This window comes from Pipistrellus kuhlii, unplaced genomic scaffold, assembly GCF_014108245.1.
Source record: "Pipistrellus kuhlii isolate mPipKuh1 unplaced genomic scaffold, mPipKuh1.p scaffold_m20_p_1, whole genome shotgun sequence".
NCBI lineage: Eukaryota > Metazoa > Chordata > Mammalia > Chiroptera > Vespertilionidae > Pipistrellus > Pipistrellus kuhlii.
The window spans coordinates 16263139-16284905 of record NW_023425404.1 but is presented as its reverse complement, the minus strand read 5'-3'; the positions used below and the strand labels follow the sequence as shown (position 1 = coordinate 16284905).

The 21767-nt window shown below is 52.7% G+C and overlaps 1 protein-coding gene across 3 annotated transcripts in view; it reads right to left on the bottom strand.

Moving 5' to 3' along the window:
• Nucleotides 1–16226: 16226 nt before the first annotated feature.
• ACTN1 (actinin alpha 1) overlaps nucleotides 16227–21767 on the bottom strand; it is a 94233-nt gene continuing 88692 nt past the window's right edge. The window contains exons 17-22 of one of the 3 annotated variants that reach the window (XM_036433191.2): nucleotides 21184–21363; nucleotides 20144–20290; nucleotides 19170–19250; nucleotides 18659–18724; nucleotides 17160–17318; nucleotides 16227–16932 (exon numbers count right to left, since the gene is read on the bottom strand). In XM_036433191.2, the coding sequence (XP_036289084.1) occupies nucleotides 16774–16932; nucleotides 17160–17318; nucleotides 18659–18724; nucleotides 19170–19250; nucleotides 20144–20290; nucleotides 21184–21363 (792 nt within the window). In that variant the 3' untranslated portion in view covers nucleotides 16227–16773. The remainder of the gene's footprint in view (nucleotides 16933–17159; nucleotides 17319–18658; nucleotides 18725–19169; nucleotides 19251–20143; nucleotides 20291–21183; nucleotides 21364–21767) is intronic. The other 2 variants (XM_036433210.2, XM_036433201.2) reach the window with 2 other exon arrangements.

The following is a 21767-nucleotide window of genomic DNA, read 5'->3' as shown; positions in this document are numbered from 1 at the left end:
CACTGCAGGAGGAGCACATGGGGCCATGGCCAGGGAGGGCCCGGGGCTGGGTGTGGGTTCCCCCTCTCCTGAGATGGGGTCCCCCCTAAACAGGCCCGGAGACGAGGATTTGACAAGTGGTTTATTTGGAAGGTGACCGCAGGGAGGAAGGACAGCAATGAGGTGGAGAAGAGACATTTTTAAAAAATATATATTTTATTGATTTTTTACAGAGAGGAAGGAAGAGGGATAGAGAGTTAGAAACGTCGATGGGAGAGGAACATCGATAAGCTGCCTGCAGCCAAGGTACATGCCCTTGACCGGAATCGAACCTGGGACCCTTCAGTCTGCAGGCCTCAGATGCTCTATCCACTGAGCCGAACTGGAAGAGACTTATGGAAGAGGTAGTCAAGCCGTTTTGTCCCTGCAGCCAACTGGAGCTCAGTCCCAGGGATGGCAGAGAGCATGGGGCAGACCTCAGTCAGCCACGGGGCTACCGGGAGCCCAGGCATGTATCCGCCCCGCCCTGCCAGCCTTTGTTTGGACGTGGTCTACGGCTCCTCCAGCTCCTCCGGCCCCTCCCCCCTCCGGCAGGCTCGGTGCTCAGACCCACCCTGTGGGGAGGAACCCTCCCCCTGAGCGGGAGGGCTTCCCCATGAGCAGCTGCCTCCCGCAGAGGCGAATGCCATGGAGAGCCGGCGGGCACGACGGTGTGGGCCACGAGGAGCCCACCCAGAGCACCAGTCCCCCGAGGGCAGCTCTGCTTTCCGCCCGGGGGGGGGGAGAGACCCCATCAGGACATCCGTGAGGTCAGAGCGACCTTTACAACAATACCAGGGCATTCGTGTTTTGCCCTCTGGTTCTCTCATGCATATACAATAGAATTTTCCAGATGCTGTACCACATGTAATATTGCAATAGATGGAGTGCTGAAGCAAATCTGAGCGTCCGGCTGCTGTTTTAAGGCAGGCATCAAAGAGATTTGCAAAAATCTATATAAAATACTTACCTTCTCACTAATTTTTTTGGTTTGTTTTGAAAGATGTTTATTTTTCTTTTTTTAAATATATTTTATTGATTTTTTTTTTACAAAGAGGAAGGGAGAGGGATAGAGAGTTAGAAACATCAATGAGAAAGAAACATCGATCAGCTGCCTCTTGCACACCCCCTACTGGGGATGTGCCTGCAACCAAGGTACATGCCCTTGACCGGAAGCGAACCTGGGACCTTTCAGACCGCAGGCCGACGCTCTATCCACTGAGCCAAACCGGTCAGGGCTACAGTTATTTTTCTTAAAATGAATTTTTTTAATCCTCACCTGAGGATATTTTTTCCCACTGATTTTTAGAGAGTGGAAGGGAGGGGGAGAGAGAGAGAGAGAGACATTGATGTGAGACACATCAATTGCTTGCCTCCTGCACACACACTGACTGTGCAGCTAGGGATCCTGCAACCCAGATCCATGCTCTTGACGGGAAATCAACAGACTAAGCACACACGGCCTCTGCCAGCACCTGTGCTGTGAGGCATCCCATTTCTTATTCAGGTTCAGAACATGGAAGAAGTCCTTCACGTTCTGCTGAGAAACTTGGAGTCCTTCCTCTCGGTCACACAGCTGTCACACGCCCGGCAGTCACTCAGAAATACCCTGGCATCGGCCAATGTGGAATTCTCCCTTCTCTCTGTCCTCCTGAGCCGGACTCCGGATGTGGACTGCAGCATTCTCTTGGGCATCGATATTTTGTTTTTTTACTACATTCCTTCTGCATGCAGTGCTCACACTTCATCTGGAGCAGGGCAGGTAGGTGCCAGCTCGAGTGGCCTTGGAGGAAGCATGGGGAGAACAGTCACCGCTGGTCACCCCTGGCGCTGCTGGCGGCCGCTTTTATGTCCTTTCTTCCTGTGAAGCCTCTAGGGAGGGAAGCTGCCGTGGGGCCGGAGGCCGGGCTCCAGGAGGCCGGCAGCACTGCTGGGATCCAGCAGACAGTGGCGGCGCTGGTCCATCAGTGCCCGAGCGGTTCTCTGGAGATTGAACCTGCAGGACTACTGAGGGAGGGAGTGCCGCTGGGCTGGTGGGAGCGCACTGACCACCAGCTCCCACATTGAGCGTCTGCCCCCTGGTGGTCAGGGCACTTCATAGCCTCTGGTCGACCTGTTGTTCTGGTCGCTCTGCCATTCGGTCACTGGGCTTTTATTATATAGGATAGCTAACGTCAGCATGACATGACCACTCAGACATAAACACTCCCCTAACCATGTACTCGGCTGGTTAGAGAGCATCCAGATACGCCAAGATTTGATGCCCGGTCAGAGCATAGATAAGAATCAACTAATGAATGCATACATAAGTGGGACGGCAAATCTCTCTCTCTCAAATCAAGAAATAAAATAAAATCCTGTTTCTGTTACTGGTGGAAGTGGGGTTTCCCTTTCCCCACTGGGTGCTGAGGGTGGGGTCTTGGCAATATCTTAAGAAAAGAATTTTCGGAGACTTGCAGGGGAGGAGGAGTGATTTTTGTGTAGGGGGGATCCCATCCCTGGGTTTCTACAGTCCCATTTCCTTAACCCAGTCCTGGAAGAGGTGCAGCTGGGGGTGCAGTAGAGCTGAAAGCAGAGCTGGCGTCCGGGTTTCCTTTCCAGGGTGGCGCTGGGTCGGTACAGCACAGGCTAGCTGCAGGCCATTAGTCCATTGTGTGGGTAAATGTAGGGGAACCAAAAGAGAGAGCTCCCTGCAATAAGAGTCCCAAAGTCCTGAGAGCACAAGAAAGCGAACTCCTTTGTTTAGGGGATTAAATATTCCAAATCTCCCCATAGGTGCAATGGCCATAGCTACTCCGGCCAATGACCTGTTCCCAGGTGTGACTGACAGGCAAGTAAGTACCTTCCCTGTGTCACCCCCTTTACTGGGCATGCTCTCCCACCCACGGCCTTCCCCCAGCATCTGTGTGGCACGAATCGCCTGGCCTTCCCTCTGCTCCTCTCCTGCTACTAATAACTAGGGTGATACTAATGGTGTCATTTCCATTTTTTTAAAAAGGAAAGATATAAACAGTGAACACTTTGGGTGTATCTCTATGTAGTTACTCACTGACGTAGAAACACAACAGTGCGATAGGCTGTATTTACGATTGAGGGCCAGGTGCTCTGTTGTGAGGGAAAGGTGCTTTCCCTTTTAATCCTCCAAATAAGCCTCAAAGCGGGCTTATTTTTAACTTGTTGGAAGATAAACTGAGGCATATTAAGATTTTTTTTAAGAGTTTATTTGAGCAAATACCAATTTAAACCACCCAATCTCGCAGCTAGAAAAGAGCTCCAAGGAGCTGCACGAAATGAATTACTTTTATGCGCAGAAGGAGCAGGAACAAGGAAGCTACCCTAGGCAAAAGGCAGGCTGGTTATTGCAAGGTTACTTCCCTCAGCACGGTAGGGAATGTCTGGCCCGAGGGCCATAGAAGGCCCTCGACATCCTTTGCTCTGGTCCTGCCAAGGCATTCGGGTGAGTTAATTAAATGACCAATAGAACAGGCTAATTTTTAAGCTGATAATCTTGTATGGGCTGCAAATGATGTTTTAAATACCCAAATGGCCCTTGCAGAAAAACGTTTCCCACCGCTGCTCAAGAGCTGGCAGGGTTTTATCGGGCAGATCACCTAACTAGTGCTGACCAGGGGATTCCTGATTGACTGGTTTAAGATTCCATTTCCAGGAGAGCCAAAACCAAAATTAAGTGTTGGTTTGGTGACATGGGGCTTTGAAGAATAAGTGACTCCATTTGGGGCCTGCTGTCTTGTTTGTTTTGTGTGTGTGTATTTGTGTGTGTGTGTTTTAATATATATATAGTGTATATATATATATATTTTTTTTTAATTGATTTCAGAGAGGGAGAGAGAGAAACATCCATGATGAGAGAGAATCATTGATTGGTTGCCTCCTGATGAGCCCACTACCCAGGCATATATCCTTGAACCTTCAGTCTGTGGGTTGACTCTCTATCCACTAAGCCAAACCAGCCAAGGCCTGCTGTCTTGTTTTTAACAAACCCCAGGAGGAACTACATGCCCAAGGTCATGCCATTGGGAACAGGGCTCCGTGTGAACATAAGCTACTAGACTCTGGAGCCAGAGCTTTCAAAGGCTGTGGTCCATCTGCTGTGTCACATGGCATGGCACCTGGCCTATTGGATATTTCAAGCTGAAGGAACGTGAGATACTGGCAGGTGTAGGAAGGACTTTCTGACATTGCCCTGAAGCGGATCATGACACCATCAGGTGCGCGGTGCCCTCCCTGTGCCCAGAGGAAAGGACACCCCTATCTCCAAGATGGAATCTGAATGAGCAGCCTTGCTACGTTTACCCAGGTGACTACACTCGGCTCCACCTCCTGTCCAATAGCTTTTCTCCACTTCCCCCTCTTCACCAGACCTGACATGAAAATGCTCAGTCTAACCACTTCTTCAGCCTTCATTTCCTTCTGAAGGTTCCCATGTCACTCAATACTCCGATTAAACGGGTGTGCATGCTTTACTCTTGCTAATCTGTCTTTTGTTGCAGGCTCCCAGTTGAGAACTTAGAAGGAGAGAGTTTTTCCTCCCCTAAGCAACCCTACAATTACCTGTCTATCTGACTTCGGGCTTCCATTTTGAGTGTTTCTCCATGCCATCACCCATTCTTCTCACACAGCGGTTGGTAAGACCGCATTTCTCTGGGAGCAAGGTTTAGCTGCACCAAGAAAAAACAGCTCTGAGCACCAACACAACATCAGCCCGGCTGCCTCTCAGACAGGGCCCTAGATCTGCCTGTTTCAGGGAGCACAGATCCATGAGCATTTTTGTGAGAGACACATCGATTGGTTGCCTTCCACATGTGCCCTGACCAGGCCGAGGGATTGAACCTGCAACCGAGGTATGTACCCAGGATCCTATAATCCGAGGGCCGATACTCTATCCATTGAGCCAAACCGCCTAGGGCAAGTTGGGGTTATTTTAATAAACAATCTTAAGATTTTTAAACAAGTTTTCATAATGATATTTCACATTTAAAAGACATTTACTCTAAGACCTTATATTTCCCAGTTAGAATTTTCTCAAACTGGGTTCTGAGATTTTTTTCTTAGAAATATGTGAGAACATAGTTCTTCTTTTTAAAAAAAAAAAAAAAAATTAGCTCATAACCTGTTTGGCTCAGTGGGTAGAGTGTCGGCCTGTGGACTAAGGGTCCCAAGTTTGATTCCAGTCAAGGGCATGTACCTTAGTTGCAGGCACATCCCCAGTAGGGGGTGTGCAAGAGGCAGCTGATCGATGTTTCTCTCATCGATGTTTCTCACTCTCTATTCCTCTCTATCTCTCCCTTTCTCTCTGTAAAAAAAATCAATAAAATATATTTTTAAAAATATTTTTATTGATTTCAGAGAGGAATTGAAAAGGAGAGACAGAAACATCAATGATGAGAGAGAATCATTGATCAGCTGCCTCTGCATACCCCTTACCATGGATGAAGCCTGAAACCCAGGCCTGTCCCCTGACTGGGAACTGAACCATGACTTCCTGGTTCATGGGTTGATGCTCAACCACTGAGTCACCCCAGCCAGGCGCCACCATAGATCTTTTCAATGAAATTATTGCTCTAGTTGAGTTAGCCTGTTTTTCTGAGGATCATCCAATTTGTAGTTTTCCTCAAACAAAAGTGTTTATATACAATTATAAAATAACACTTGCTTCATGAAAAAAAAAATCAGGTAATACAAAATGGTATAAAGAGGAAGTTGTGAGGGAGACAGACACTAAAGAAAGGAGCACTGCGGGGGGGCAGGGGGAGGAGGAAGAGTGAGGGGAGCCCTCTGGTCCTGGTTTTGGAGTAAGAGGAGCAGGAGGGCAATTCTACTGGGTTTGAGGGGACAAAGCAAGGATCCCCGTGCAGGGTTCCTACTGAGGGACCCCCTGTCTGCGTAAGAGCAGCGGGACCAGCCACCAGGGCCGGGTGACAGATTTCATCCCTGGCTCCCAGGCCCCACGTAAAGCTTACACAGCTTGGCAGCTGCCACCCCCACCTGTAAAGCAGAAGCTGGATTACACTGTCCATGCTTCCTGCTCCATCCTCCCATCGCAGCAGGGTGTCCGTGCCAAGCCCCCTCCCTCTCCCTTTCACACACACCCGGGCCATTTCAGCCTGAGGGCCTGATCCCCTAAGTGGGGTGGAGAGACTAGCAGCCCATTCCTCTCCAGCCCTCAGGACTCCGGGGAACCAACCCCCCCCCCCTGCCCTAACCCCACCCCCAGCCAGGAAGGCTCAGTTCTGGTTCCACAAAGCAGGGCCAGAGGACTCTCAGGGTCTGCTTTCTGCCCAAATCACCAAAAGGCTAAGCAGAAGCCCCCAACACTGCAAGACCTGGAGCCTGGGAAACAGCAGGCCTGTGGCCACTGCCCAGAGGGCTTTCCTGTCTCCCTTGGGTGCCCTTACTCAGCTGTTAGGCTGCCCAGGACTTCAACTGGTGCAGCAGCAGCTGTGGCAGAGCTAGTTGCCCCTCCCAGCCTGCCTTGCAGCTTGTGTGCTGCCCTGGTTCCTTGCCCCATGAGAACACCAGGCTTACTGCACAGCATCCCTTCCCCCGGGGAGGATGGGTCCTGACTCATTAGCACAGTGGTCGGCAAACTGCGGCTCGTGAGCCACACGCAGTTTGCCGCTCTGATGACTAATGAGTTTGCCGACCACTGAGTAAGGCATTACCCTCACCCAGAAGTTTTTACTTCAGGTTAAAGACATTAATACATTATTTAAATGTTTTTTAAGTGTTTTTCCCTAAGGCAGTGGTCGGCAAGCTCATTAGTCAACAGAGCGGCAAACCGAGTGCAGCTCACAAGCTGCATGTGGCTCGAGAGCCGCAGTTTGCCAACCACTGCATTCGCACTCTGTGGGCTCCCTGAAAAGCAGCCCCCCAGGGACCAGGACTTGGCTCCCAAGTGCTGTTACCGCACCTTGTCTTCCTGCAGGCCTTTCCCAGGGATCCGCTGCTCCGGAATGATGCTTCCTCAGTGACACCTGTGGCAACTGCTCCTCGGGTCCAGCAACCCCTCACTCAAGCCTGTGCACTGCGGATGGGGCCCTCACTTCCCTGCACTCACTCTGTGCCCTGGTCAGACAGCGCAGAGGTCCCCAACAACATCAAGAGGCAGCACAAGGTAAGGGCTCGAACAACTGTCTGCCACTGTTCTCCTGCTAAGTGTGCCTGCTTGCTTCTGCTGTCCCTCTGTGACACAGTTCAAGGCCTCTCGCCACCCCGGGAGTAACCCAGCTGGGACCTGTTAGGAGCAGGGCAAATGGAAGCCAGGTGGATGGAGGGGCTGTGGTTCTGCTCCCTGCTCCTCTCAGTGGAACGCTGTAAGGACGCATTCGGCCACTGGAGGGCAGCATCCACTTAGCACATTTGAAGACAAGCTTTCTCAAAAGCAGCCTTTTCTGGTAATTGTGCGGGTTAGGGGGAAGGCTTAGTGGACTGTGGGTTAGTTGCTTTGTCCCAGGATTTCATTCACATCCACCCTCCTCCAGGCAGGTGCCCTTATAGAGAAGTGTTCTAAAATATAATCTATAGGCCCTGGCCAGGGTAGCTCAGTTGGTAGCATCGTCCCTATATGCCAAGGTTTCAGGTTCAATCCCTGGTCAGGGCACATACAAGAATGAACCAATGAATGCATAAATAAGTTGTGGAACAACAAATTGAGTCTCTCTTCCTCTTCCTCTAAAAAAATTAAAATTTGTTTTAATATATATATATATCCTATATAATAAAGATCTAATATGCTAATTAGACCAGACAACGGAACCACCTTCCAGAATGATCAGTGGGTGGGGTCCTGGGGCCACAAGGCAGCTGGGGGCTGTGAGGGCCGAGCCTCTTGCATGAATTTCATGCATCTAGTTTGTGTGTGTGTGTGTGTGTGTGTGTGTGTGTGAGGCCCAATGCACAAAATTTGTGCAGGAGTAGGCCTTCCTTCCCCCAGCTGCTGACACCAACTTCCCTCTTACACTCAAGACCCAGGCTTCCCTCCAGCTGCCGGCAGGCTCCCAGGACCTGGGCTTCCCTTGCAGTCCTGGTTTCATCCGGAAGGCCATCTGGCCTAATTAGCATATTATGCTTTTATTATTAAGATAGTAGAGGCTTGGTACACAAAATTCATGCTTGGAGGGGCAGTCCCCTCAGCCCAGCCTGCACTCTCTCCAATCCAGGATCCCTCTCACAATCCAGAACCACTGGCTCCTAACTGCTCACCTGCCTGTCAGCCTGATTGTCCCTAACTGCCCTAGTTGCCAGCCTGGTCATCCCCACTGTCCCCCCTGCCAGCCTGGTCTCCCCCAACTTCCCCCACCCCCACTGGCCTGGTCATCCCTAATTGCCCCCCTCCTATGGCCTGGTCACCCCCAGCTGCACCCCCTGCCAGCCTGGTCGCCCCACGCAGCCTGTGTTGTGTCATCTGTCCAGTTGTTTCAGTCATGACAGCCCCTGGATTTTTATATATTAAAAATATATAAAGGCCTGATGCACGAATTCATGCACACTGAAAGGAAATTAGAAGGTGGCTGGTGGGGTGGGACTGGATGAGACGGGCTGGACACGCCCTGGAGCCAACTTCCTGCAGTTCCTCCCCAGTCAGCTGCACCTGGGGTGGCGCCATGGCATGAAAGGCATCTGCGGAGTGAGTGGAGTCCTTCCAGCAGGTGAGGTCCCTCAGTCTGGCCTGCAGGGATTGGGCCGAAACTGGCTCTCCAACATCCCCTGAGGGGTCCCAGGGTATGAGAGGGCACTCTGCAAAGTTGCTGCCATACAGCGTGTGGAAAGCAAAGGCAAGTGTGCAGTAAACCAGATTCGGGGCTGACAGTGCCCTACCAACATCATAACCCATGGCCAAAGGTGAAATCTCATGACCCCACAAGGAATTGGGCTCCCTCCGCTCTGGTTTTGACGTGCATCACCCAAGAACATCTGCTGCCAAGTCACTGCAGCTCCCACGTTGATTGTCTGCCCCCTGGTGGTCAGTGCATATCATAGTGACTGGTCAGATGAAGGGAAGGACACAGTATTTCATATATATATATATATATATATATATATATATATATATATATATACACTAAATTTCTGTGCAAGGGGGGTGTCCCTCAGCCCAGCCTGCACCCTCGCCAATCCAAGACCCTTCAGGGGAAGTCCAACTGCTGGTTTAGCCCCCCCCCCCCCCTGCTGGACTGATTGCCCCTAACCACCCTCCCCTGCCTGCCTAATTGCCAGCAGTCAGACATCCCTCTCACAATCCAAGACTGCTGGCTCCTAAAGGCTCACCTGCCTGACTGCCTGATAGCCCCAACCCCTCTGCCTGCAGGCTTGATCTCCCCTCACCACACTCCCCTACCAACCTGATTACCCCTAACCGCCCTCCCCTGCCGGCTTTATCACCCCTAATCACCTCTGCCTCGGCCCCCGCCATGGTGGCTTTGTCCAGAAGGAGGACCACTCAACCAGAAGATGTCTGATCAACCCTATCTAATTAGCATAATACCCTTTTATTAGTGTGTGTGTGTGTGTGTGTGTGTGATATATATATATATATATATCTCCTATAAAATAAAGATCTAATATGCTAATTAGATTGGACAATGGAACCACCTTCCAGAATGACCAGTGGGTGGGGTGGGGTCCTGGGGCCACAAGGCAGCTGGGGGCTGCAAGGGCCAAGGAAACCAATAGGTCCAGGCCTCTGGAGAGCCCGGTTGCCCCCGTGACATCAGTGACTCAGCTTCTAAGGGCTGATCTGGCCACTCTGGTCCCTGGGTGGCTGCCTTAGCTGCTGGACCAGAGCCCCTAACCCTGAGAATGCTAGTCCACAGAGTGGGGGATGGATGCCCCAAAGCCCTGAGCCCCCACAAACGGGCCAGAATGACAGCTCAGCAGAAGTGGGTGGGCTGGTTAGTGGCACTGGGCTGATTGACATATATACACACACACACACACACACACACACACACACACACATATATATATATATATATATATAGAGAGAGAGAGAGAGAGAGAGAGAGAGAGAGAGAGAGGAGTTTTACATAAAGAACCCTGCTTTCCCATAGCCAGGAATTATAAAATGAGAGATTGTTCCTAAGCCTGGGTCCTCCCACACGTGCCCAGGAGCGGTTTTCTGCGTGCCCACGTGCCGCCCACCAGGGCCCTCCCACAGGGACATGCTCCCACCTGCCAGCTGCTGCCTGCTCGCACAGAAACCCGGAGGCCGCAGAGAGGGCGCAGCCCCTCCCAACACCGCTGCCTCTTTCTCCAGGCAGAGCAGGGCAGGTTTCCCCACCAGCGGGCTCAGTGTCCTGGTCCCCAGTGAGGACCCGGCCTGGGCTCCAGGGTTTTTCTTCTGCGGCCCAGCCTGCAGGCTGTGATCCTGGGGCTTGATCTTACCAGAAGGTGTTAATGGGAATTTGAGACAAAACCAGGACTCATGTTCCTATATCAAATGGTAGGGCAATAACACCAAGTCGACCAGCAGCGATGGTAGGACATCCCAGCCTCAGGGGTGAAAATGGATGAATTGAGGGAGCCCTCTAGGTAAGGTGACCAGACGTCCCGCTTTTGGCGAGACAGTCCCGATTTCTAACCATTTGTCCCGCGTCCCACGGCATTTTAAAACGGGACTTTTTTTAAATGCCCTGGGACACGGGACAAATTGTTAGAAATCGGGACTGTCCCGCCAAGAGCGGAACATCTGATCGCCTTACTCTAAGGCCACCTTTTTGATTTTCTGTCCCACCTAAACCCCGAGAAATGGCCTCAGCCTGTCCACTGCTAGGCGTCAGCGTGAAAGGCCGGGCAGGGCCAGGCGGCTCCTGCAAACTTGGAACCGAGACCGGCCTCTTGTGCAGAGGAAGTTAAACCCTGGGGCACTGGGGTATGCCTCTCCCACCACGGGGGTCATGACCAGAGACAGCTGGACAGGGGGAGGAGTGAAGCCCACAGGCAGGTGGGAGAGTGCAGGCTCTCAGCTTCCTGAGGGTTTTCCAGGTCCTGCGGCCGCTCCCTACCTGAAGCTGCCTAGCTCAGGGTTTTGTGAGACACCCCAAAACCTTCAGCACCTCAACCCAGTGCCACTAACCAGCCCACCCACTTCTGCTGAGCCGTCATTCTGGCCCTTTTGTGGGGGCTCAGGGCTTTGGGGCATCCATCCCCCACTCTGTGGACTAGCATTCTCAGGGTTAGGGGCTCTGGTCCAGCAGCTAAGGCAGCCACCCAGGGACCCGAGTGTCCACCTCAGGCCTTGGAAGCTGGGCCACTGATGTCACGGGGGCAGCCGGGTTTGCCAGAGGCCCGGACCTATTGGTTTCCTGCCGCTGCTACAAATGGCCACGAACGCAGTGGGTGAAATACACAACGCTGTCTTCCAGTTCTGGAGGTCAGAGATGCAAAATGGTTCAGCAGGGCTGATCCTTTCAGAGGCTCGAGGGGAGAGCCATTGCCTGCCCTTTTCCAGTGGCTGCCCACAGCATTCCAACCGGCTCCGTCCTGGCAGCCCAGCCCAGTGGCTGATCCCGGGTCCAGGGCACAGCTCTGAGCTGGCCCAGTGGTGCAGGGCACAGCATCTTCCTGAAGACAGGGCTCGGAACAGCCATTAGGATTTTGCTACAAGGTTGACAGACCAGAGAGAAGTTCTTTTTCAGTTAGCCTTCACAAAGCTGTCAAGCCAGTCCCTATACACATATGGGCAGAGGCCGGTAGACATACAAGGACATGCATGCTCCACACAAGCAGGAGAAAGGCAACGAATTCATCCCATAGATGCAAAAACGACTGCCACCTGGGTTGGGGTGCAAGCGTCCTCAAACTTTTTAAAGTGGGGGCCAGATCACGGTCCCTCAGAGAGCTGGAGGGCCGGACTATATGAACTACTAATTCCTACTGTAACACCTCGGCTGCGCTCACTGCCCAAAAAACCTGGCGGGCCGGATCAGACTCCTCTGCGGGCCGCATGTGGCCCGCGGGCCGTAGTTTGAAGACCCCTGGGTAGAGACTCCACCTACCTAGTCATTCAGAGTGAGCTGCAGTAGATGGGGATGGGAATTGGGCAGGGGTAAAATCCCAGGATGCATCGGGGCGTGATGCAATGGGTTGCAGAACAAATGCCAGATGGAAGGCATGGGCTCAGGGACCCTGGGGACATAGCCAACAGTGCGTTAGAATCAGCGCCACGACTTCGCCTGGGCCGTGGGTGGCATCTCCCTGGAAGTGAGCGACCTGGTTTAGAATCTGCTAGTGATATAAGAGTATCAGGATTCTAAACCTTTGACCCCACGCCCCCCCCCACCTTCCCAAAACCAGGAACAAATTGTAAAGGGACTTAAAAAAATCACCTGTTGTTTCTCTGGATTTATTTTTGTTCACCAGTTTATGTTGATCATTATATTCCACAAATGAGTGAGACCAATGTGATATTTATCTATCTCTGCCTGGCTTATTTCACTTAGCATAATGCTCTCCATCTCCATCCATGCTGTTGCAAATGGAAACATCAATAATCAGAACGTCAAACCACAGGGAAGGTAGGGGTCAGTTTGAGTAATGGGGGATCAACCAAACGACTTATATGCATGTATATAAGCCTAATCAATGGGCACAGGCAACAGGGGGATGAGGGCATAAGTGGAAGGTGGGGGGTAATGGGAGAATAGGACACATATGTAATACCTTAATCAATAAAGAATTTTTTTTTAAATCACCTGTTTAGAAATAAGGAAACCAAACTCTTACTACTGATACTTTGGTGTAGTCAGCAGTTTTGTACAAATCATGGCAACCAGTGGAATAATTGAGGGTGCTTGGATACCTTAAGACACTGTTTCCCAAACTTTTGACATATGGGTACCCCTTCTATAATTTTCGTAACGATGAGTACCCCTTGTACTCATGAGAACGTAGAATTAGGCGCAGCTAAGCACGGTGCAATGCATATCCCCACCAAACTCCGGTGCAACGCGTACCCCCACCAAAGTCTTCCCGTACCCCTGGGGGTACGCGTACCACACTTTGGGAAACACTGCCTTAAGAGAACCTGGCTTGCATTTGTGGTTTTCACCTGAAATGTGTAATTGCAATTAGTGTGCAATTCTAATTCTGGAGGTGCCAGCGAATTGTCAGTAAACTTCAAAAAGCTTTGAACTGCTCCAGAGAACCTGATTTCCTACATCTGAGCAACACGTTGCTGCTTGGATCTGAATCTTGCCTGGGCTGGCAGTCTGACATCCTGGAAAGATTCATTAAAACTTGGAAATATGTTTAAAATATTTAAAAGAAATGTAATGATGTTTGCAAATAGGCTTAATTGGGGGCATTTAATGTGTTAAATGTGTGACTAATTAGGACAAGCAGTTATTTTTACAGAAAAAAAAAATACATTATAACAAAATATAATGTATTTAATGCATGACCTTAAATTTTTAGAAATAGATTTTTAAGCTTTTACCTTTTTTTAATTTATTTTTTTTGGTCTTGATTTTTAGAGAGAGGAAGGGAGAAGGAAAGAAATGTCGATATGAAAGCAGAACATGGATCGGCTGCCTCCTGCACACCCCCTACCAAGGATGGAACCCACAACCCAAGCATGTGCCCTGACCAGGAATCGAACCAACAACCTTCAGTTGACACTCAACTGGGCCACACAGGCCAGGGCAAGTTTTTACCTCTTTGACAGATTGAAAATTTATTTAAAGTAACTATGGTCATTTGCACACATATGAACACCCCTGAACTCTGAGAAACTCAACTGCATCTCTCTGACAATTGTAGAATGCACAACCCGTTTCCATTCCAGCGACTGTTACACATTCTTTTTAAGTGAGCACTGAAGGAGGCTGATTGCTCAGACCTCTGACAAGTGAGCCATGTGTTTTTACCCTGGTTTTAGGCAACTTTCTGGTTGGAACCATTTCCCCTGTCCTCAACCCCTGTAACACAGGGCCCTCGGTTGGACTTGCATGTTAGCAGCTTAACAAGGGATCTCGGGTCTTCCCAGACTCTGATCTGGGACCAGGCTCTGGCCTGTACCGTGAAGCTAGAGCCACAGCAGATCCTCTGTGAACATTTACTAGACTCCTTACCTCCTATCGGCAAACCTATACAAATACTTCCCAAAGCAAATGCTAACTTCTCCCCATGTCCTTTCTCCTGAGCAGCCCCTTGCCTGGGCCCTTTCCCAGGACAGCAGGTATTCCAAAAGCTTACTGAACTAATTCCTCTCCAAGAGGGCCTCACACCGGACTGCCATGGTTGGCCCCAGTTCAGTAAGTTCTGATGGAGTCCTCATCCTCCTTTCTTTTAAGTTGACTTGAGAAACATCAATTTGTTGTTCCGCTTACTTAGGCATTCATTGGTTGATTCTTGTATGCACCCTGATCCAGATGGAACCCTCAACCTTGGCATTTCGGGGCGACATTCTAACCAACTGAACTACCCTGGCCAGGACCAAGTCTTCATCCTCTTAAACGAGAGGACAAATCATGTTAAAGGTTCTCTGAGAGATTCGTTAACAGAACCCCGTAAAATAGGATTGACCACAGCCAACATTTATATGGACTAATATTCTAGGAGCTTGACGTGTTGCCTTTCCAATGGCACTCTTAGCCCCACTGAGAGGATGGTCGTGCAGTTACCCCCTGTGGACAACAGCAGACCCCACAGCCCCAGCTCCCTGTAGCTGCTGCACTAAACTACCTTAACTAGTAGACACAGCCCTAACTGGAACACAGACCTATGGCTTCTGCTACTAACTTACACTTCCCTACCCCACTGCACTATTGTTATTTACACTGAAAGCCTCAGGGAGAGAGAGAGGAGGAAGCTAGAGCCAGAGCATCCAGGTCCCCTGGGATCTTGTTTAAAAAGCAGGTGCTGCCAAACAGGTTTGGCTCAGTGGATAGAGCATCCGCCTGCAGACTGAAAGGTCCCAGGTTCGATTCCGGGCAAGGGCATGTACCTGGGTTACGAGCACATCCCAGGGGGGTGTGCAAGAGGCAGCTGATTGATGTTTCTAACTCTCTCTCTCCCTTCCTCTGTGTGTGTATATATATATATATTTTTTAAAATAAATAAAAATAAAAAGCAGGTGCTGAGGGGTGTGGGGTGTGGGGGGTTGAGGACAAATATGTGATAACTTAATAAATTAAAATAAAAAAAAAGCAGGTGCTGCCCTGGCTGGTATGGCTCAGTTGGTTGGGCATCTTGCCATGCACTAAGAGGTTGCTGGTTTGCTTCCTGGTCAGGGCACAGGCCAGGATTGTGTGCTCCATCCCCAGTAGGGGGCGTGCAAGAGGCAGCTGGTCAATGTTCTGGTCTCACATTGGTGTTTTTCTCTCCCTCCCCCTTTCTCCCTCTGAAAATCAATAAACATTTTATTTTAAAAAAGAAGAAAAAAAAAGAGAAAAAAAAAGCAAATTCTGATTGAGAAGGTCAGGGCAAGGCCTGAGGATCTGCATTTCCAATAAGCTCCCAGGTGACGCTGAACAGCTGCTGTCTATGGGGCATCTTGAATAGCAAGGGGTGAGAGGACCTCCACTGAGACCACTCAATTTGTCCAATGGCAAAAATAAGAGGAATGGGGCAGACAGGCATCACAGAGCTGTTTGACATTGTGGAAAACAAATGAAGAAACTGCAGTGCAAAAAGGCTGAATGTGCCAGGCTCAAAAGCATGTTAGGAGTGTGACGGATGCCCCACACCCGTGTTCGGCAAACGGTGGCTCGAGAGCCACATGCGGCTCTTTGGCCCCTTGAGTATGGCTCTTCCACAAAAGACCACGAGTAGTGACATTCTGGGCGAGTTTATTTTGAAGCAGTGGTGTTAGAAGTTTAAAAAATTTGGCTCTCCAAAGAAATGTCAATCGTTGTCCTGTTGATATTTGGTTCTGTTGACTAATGAGTTTGCTGACCACTGTCCCACACCATCCTTGGGCCACCCTTCACACACACACACACACACACACACACACACACACACACACACACTTCTGGAATAGCAAGGAGCAAGCCGAGAGCTGCCAATGGACGCTGTTGCTTTAATCTGTCGGTGCCAAGCACTAGCAAGGTGGTCCACACTCCAATCGCATCCCTTTAATGGGCAGTACTAAAGTAAAACAAAGTGTGCTGATGAAGAGGCCCGTCACACCTCTGCACCAGAAAATGAGGCCAGCCACATAAACTCTCTTCCTTAAAAAACAGCCATTTCAAAAGATTTTCTTTAATATCATAAAATATTTCCACGGACAGTGAGCTAGCAAACACACATGCACCAATGTGCCTTCTGACAAGATCACCCCCTCCCCACCCCTTTCCCATGTCAAGTTGGACATGAGACCGGAGAAATGAATACAGCAGATGGAACAGATTAGAAAAAAAAAAAAAAAAAAAGTCGGTAACAAGGATGGCATATAACATTGTGCTTAGTTCTTTTCCTATTGTCACAAAACAAAAAACATTTTGGTGCAAATAGTTAATTCTTCCTCTTTTTCCATTTAAGTCTGGTGGAGAAAAAAAATACTTTTTTTCTATAATAAAATATGCGGTTTTTTGTTTTGTCTTTTTTACTTTTTTTTTTAACATAACTTTTTTTCTTTTTTGCAGAAAATAATTTTGTAAACTGTCACTTGGCGGGCAGGGAGGCTGGAGGCCACAGGGTCCCAGCTCAGGAGGCGGGCGGGCGGGCGGGCGGGGGCAGCGGGGGAGCAGGGCGGGGCTGGCAGGGGCAGGGTGCGGGCGCCGGGCGGGCGGGTTAGAGGTCACTCTCGCCGTAGAGCGCCGTGGAGAAGGACATGTAGTCCAGAGCACCGGGCGCGGCGTCGGGGCCGGTGTAGGGGGCCATCCGCGCGATGCAGTACTCGGCCTGGTCCGGCGGCAGCTCCCGGCGCAGCTCGTCCACCGTGATGTAGTTCTGCGGAGGGAGAGGGCGTCACTGCACAACTGCGCCTGTTCCACCCGCCACCCCTCCTGTGCTGGGTACACACAGGACACTCCGCACACGCAGGTCTCCATCCGCAGTGGGACCGTGTAGGACCCCGAGGAAGGGCGGTGGAAGTGCTCACCACCTTCCCGCAGGTCAGCGCCCACCCAGCCAGGGCCTGCCACCCCAGCGGGGCACCCGCAACCCGGCAAACGCACCTTGTCGCCAGCCAGGATCTTGAAGGAAGCCATGACCTGGTCTGCTGTGTCTGTGTCGGCCGTCTCCCGGGACATGAAATCGATGAAGGCCTGGAATGTCACTACGCCCAGGCGGTTGGGGTCCACGATGCTCATGATCCGGGCAAATTCTGCCTCTCCCTGCAGAGAAGAGCCACCCCGGGCCTGTCAGCCTCTGAGCCACACAGCCTGCGGGGACTCTGCAGGGACCTGGAGCCCTGGGGGTTCGGGGAGCCTGTGGCTGTTAGAGGAGGTACAGCTGCCCCCGGGGCCCAACCTGGGCTGTCCTGAGGGCATGAGGAGCCTCTCCACAACACCCAATAGTGAAGACCCCGCTCAGGGCTCCCCTTGAAGCAAATTATGCTAATCTACACTAATAAAAGAGGAAGAGGCAAACTGCCCGTACCTCCGCAACACCCACAAGCCAACCAGGAGTATGCAAATTAACCCAGCAAAGATGGCGGGTTAATTTGCATAAACAGGCCACCAAATAACCCCAGCTGCTCCAGGCCTCTGGGCAGTGTGGGAAGGCGGAAAGGCGGCTCCGGCCACAGCGAAGGTGGTGCCAGCAGGCAGGAGAAAGAAGGCCCATTCTTGCACGAATCTTTGTGCATCGGGCCTCTAGTGCTGCTGATGATGATAATGGCAATAACAACAGCTCCACCCACACTGCCTACATGACATCCCAGGCACTGTTCCAAGTGCTGAGCATATTTTAGTTCATTTAACCCTCACCACAGCCACACAGGGCAGGCGTTTACTTCCATTGGGTTTCCAGATGAGGCACATGCAGCCCAGACAGGCTTAGTGACTTGCCCAAGGTCACACGGCCAGCAGCAGGTAGCAGACCTGGGCTTTGTAAGTTCCTTCATTTAACTTTTACAATAGCCCTCGCCTCGTCCGGGCCCCCACGCCGGTGGTGGCAGAGCTGGGACTGACTCCTAGGTTCGCTGCTCCCACAGCCCAGGCCTCACTCCTGTGCGGGGCAGCCCAACACTCTGCACGGTGCACGGCCCGGCAGTCACCCGGCTGCCCGGCTAAGGCCCAGCCCTGCCTTGGTGGCTTGCACGAGGGCAGGCAGCTGAGGCGGCTGGGGAGCAGCCTGGGGCAGTGCAGAGGAGCAGCAGGCTCGGCTGGCCCTCACAGGAAAATGGCAGAACTCCCCACGCCTCGTACCAGAACGTGCAAACCTGCAGTCCTTCTGCTAGTCTCAGTTCGGCCCAGCAGGCCGCAGTGGGAGTGAGAACGCCCGTGTCCACGGTGAGCACCAGCAGGCAAACTGGCACCGACGGTGGGACAGCCAGAACTCCAGGACACACAGGCCCTTCCTTCAAGCTACGCCTTCCCCGAGGACCAGAGCCTTGAGCCCCCTCTGGGGAGGGCAGCCCTGGCCGGAGGGCACTGGACTGCCTCGGCGAGGACGTGGCCTCGGCGGCCGGCTGGCTGCCCCTCGCCAGGACGGAGGGTGGGGTGTACATTACCATGTTGTAACCCATGGAGATCAGGCAGGCTCGGAAATCATCCGTGTCCATCATGCCTGTCTTCTTCTGTAGAGACAGTGGCACCGAGACACGAGGAGGAAGGGCCGGCCCAGGGCCGGGAAGACAGGGCACAGAGGGCCGGAGGGGGAGAGGAACAGAGGAGGAGGAGGAGGAGGAGATGTGAAACACATTCGGGGGAGATATCCAGGGAGGAGGAAGACAGAGCAGGGAGATGCAGAGGTCCGTCCACGGGAGGGAGAACGGCGAGGAGAGAAGGCGGGCACCGAGCGGGTTCCCGGGAAAGAACCGAGGGCAGGGCCAGAGGTCGAAGTAGTGGGAGGAGGAGCCCGACGCGGGCCAGGCGAGGACAGCACGAGAGGATGAGCCCCGGGGCCCACAGGGAAGGGAGACAGGGAGATCCAGACAGACAGAGAAGAGAAAAAGGAGAAATACGCATTATTTCTTGCCCCGGACGCCACCCCTGAGCGTGCTCCATGCAGGAGGCGAGTACCTGGGGGTCGTTGCCAATATCATAACCCAAGCTGATGAGGCAGGCTTTGAACTCCTCGGGACCCAGCGTGCCGGAGTGATCCTGGGGCCGCCGTGCGTCAGGCAGCGAGCCATGCGGTGCCAGGGAGGTGAGGCCGTGAGGGGAGGGGTGGGCCATGCCCCGGGGGAGGGTGGCATGTGAGGGAGACACAGGGATGAAGGCATGCGGACAGAGAAGGTGGAGGGTGGACGGGGTGGGGAGGAGGGAAATAAAAGTGCACATGGTTAGACACACGGACACAGTCCCGAGGGTGCCCTCTCCCCGACACACGCAGCCCTGCTCCGGGGGGCAGGCCAGAAGGGAGCACGATGAGCCACGGGGGCGAGAAGCCACCACAGGTGCCCAGCCCGCCTCCAGCCCAACGCCCCACCCCAGTTTCCAGGAGGGCTTCACCCAGCCAGGCAGGGTGGTGGGCAGCTCCTAACTCATGCCCCCTCCCCTTCCTATGGTCATCCCGAGGCCCCGGAGCCTGGGAGGGGCACCCCACACTGACAGCTCTGTGCTGGGGGCGGGCGGGGGGCAGGAGGGAGCCCCCGCTCCTCTGTCCTGAGGCAGAGGCAAGGGACGGTCCCTACAGCCAGAGGCAAAAGGCCTTCCCTGAGGCTACGGCAGCCTTGCTCTCAAGAGCTGAAGTTACAGGTAAGAGAGCAAAGGTCAGGGCTCAAGGGTCCTTCCTTTCTCCACCCATGATCCTAGCTGTCTCTCCAGGAAAGCAGAGAGGCTCATGGGCCATGAGGATTGGCTTTCTGAGGCCGGCATCGGGCAATGCAGAGTAGGACAGGCTGCTGGTGATGCTCCCTCCTTCCTCCTCCTCCTCCTCTGCACCTGCCCAGGAACTGGATCCAGCTCGGCTGCCCACACCTGGGGCAGTGCCCTCCAGGGCCCTGGGGCAGGGGCTGGGGCTGCTCTAAGCACGTGCAGGGGGGGGCTCTCACCCGGTCAAAGTGGTTAAAGGAGGCCCGGAACTCGTTCATCTGCTCCTGGCTGATGCCCTTGGCGTCCCGGGTCAGGATCTGGTTCTCCACCTCGTTGATGGTCCTGGCGATGGTGGTGAGGAGCTGCTCCCAGCCCACACGTATGTGCTGGATGCGGACAAGGGGCCACGGGGCCAGTCAGGACAGGCTGCCCTGCACTCCGTCCCCTGGCCACCGAGTGGTCCAGGCAATCACACCGGCCTTCGGTGCGATCCATGGTGTCAGCAGAGGCAGGGGAACCAGAACCAGGACAGATGAGCCACGGGATGAGGGGCAAGTGCGGGCGGGGGTGGGGGAGGGGTGGCTTCCGCCTGGGACAGCAGAGACCAGCCAGGGCGGCCACCGTGGAATGAATAGGAAGGAGGGAACATTTGGTAGTAGGAAGGATTAAAGGATTAAAAAACTGGGTAGTTCTTTGAATATCCAACGCCAGAACTACACACATATGCTTTCATGGTCAGAACAAGTAATCATTCAGAATGCAGGTGCCTAAGGCAGCGTTTGGAGACCAGCATCAGAATCTCCGGGGGGCTTCTTAAAAATTTTAGATTCCTGCCGAAACCGGTTTGGCTCAGTGGATAGAGCATTGGCCAGCGGACTGTGGGGTCCCAGGTTCGATTCCAGTCAAGGGCACGTGCAAGAGGCAGCTGGTCAATGTATCTCTCTCATCAATGTTTCTGGCTCTCTATCCCTCTCCCTTCCTCTCTGTGAAAAATCAATAATAAAATATATATATATATCTTTTTAAAAATTTAGATTCCTGAGCCCCATCCAGACCCAGTGAACTCTGGAGGCGGGGTCTGGACACCTGAATGTCAACAAGCTCCGTGGGAAATCCAGAAAGCGCTGAGGACTGAAGACCGGGGTGAGAAGGGAGTGACCCCTCAGCCCAAAGCAAGCAAATTTCCTGGGAAGATGACAGCCTCCCCCAGCCCCAGCCCGGGAAGGGGACCGGAAGGGGACCCGGGCTTCCCCCCGAGCACCGAGGCCCAGACACGCACCTCCATGGTGTAGTTGGTGTGCTTGTTGTCGAAGATGAGCGCCTCCTGGATGAGCTGGTGGTCGCCCTCCAGCTGGTCGATCTTGGGCTTATAGTTGACGATGCTCTTCTCGTACTGCCGCAGGTGGCTGAGCTGGTCCTCCAGGGTCCCGTGCATCTCGATGGAGATCCTCCCGATCTCCTGCTCACCCGGGAAGGAGGCCCTGGTCAGACACCCCACTCTATGCCCCGGGGGTGGAGATAGGGCCCCCAGGCCACTGGTCCAACCCTCAGGTGATTCTTGGCTCCCACCCCAGGACCTGAGAGCCCCCTGGGGTAATTAGAAGCCCGGACTGGACACATCCAGCATCTGTGCCCCTTGGCACGGCAGTAGCGTCCCAGCAGAGTGGGACAAGCAGTGCCATCAGTGGGTGAAACCCCGCCCCTCCACCCAGCTCAGGGACCTTGTGGTGCCCACAGAGCCAGGTCCTCACAGCCTCAGTGCACCTGGCTTACCTCCCCAGGGCCATGCCCCTATGTTCTGCTCCTCAGATGCCCACCTCGGCCCTCCACAATGCTACCCACCTGTGAGCCACTAATCCCCAG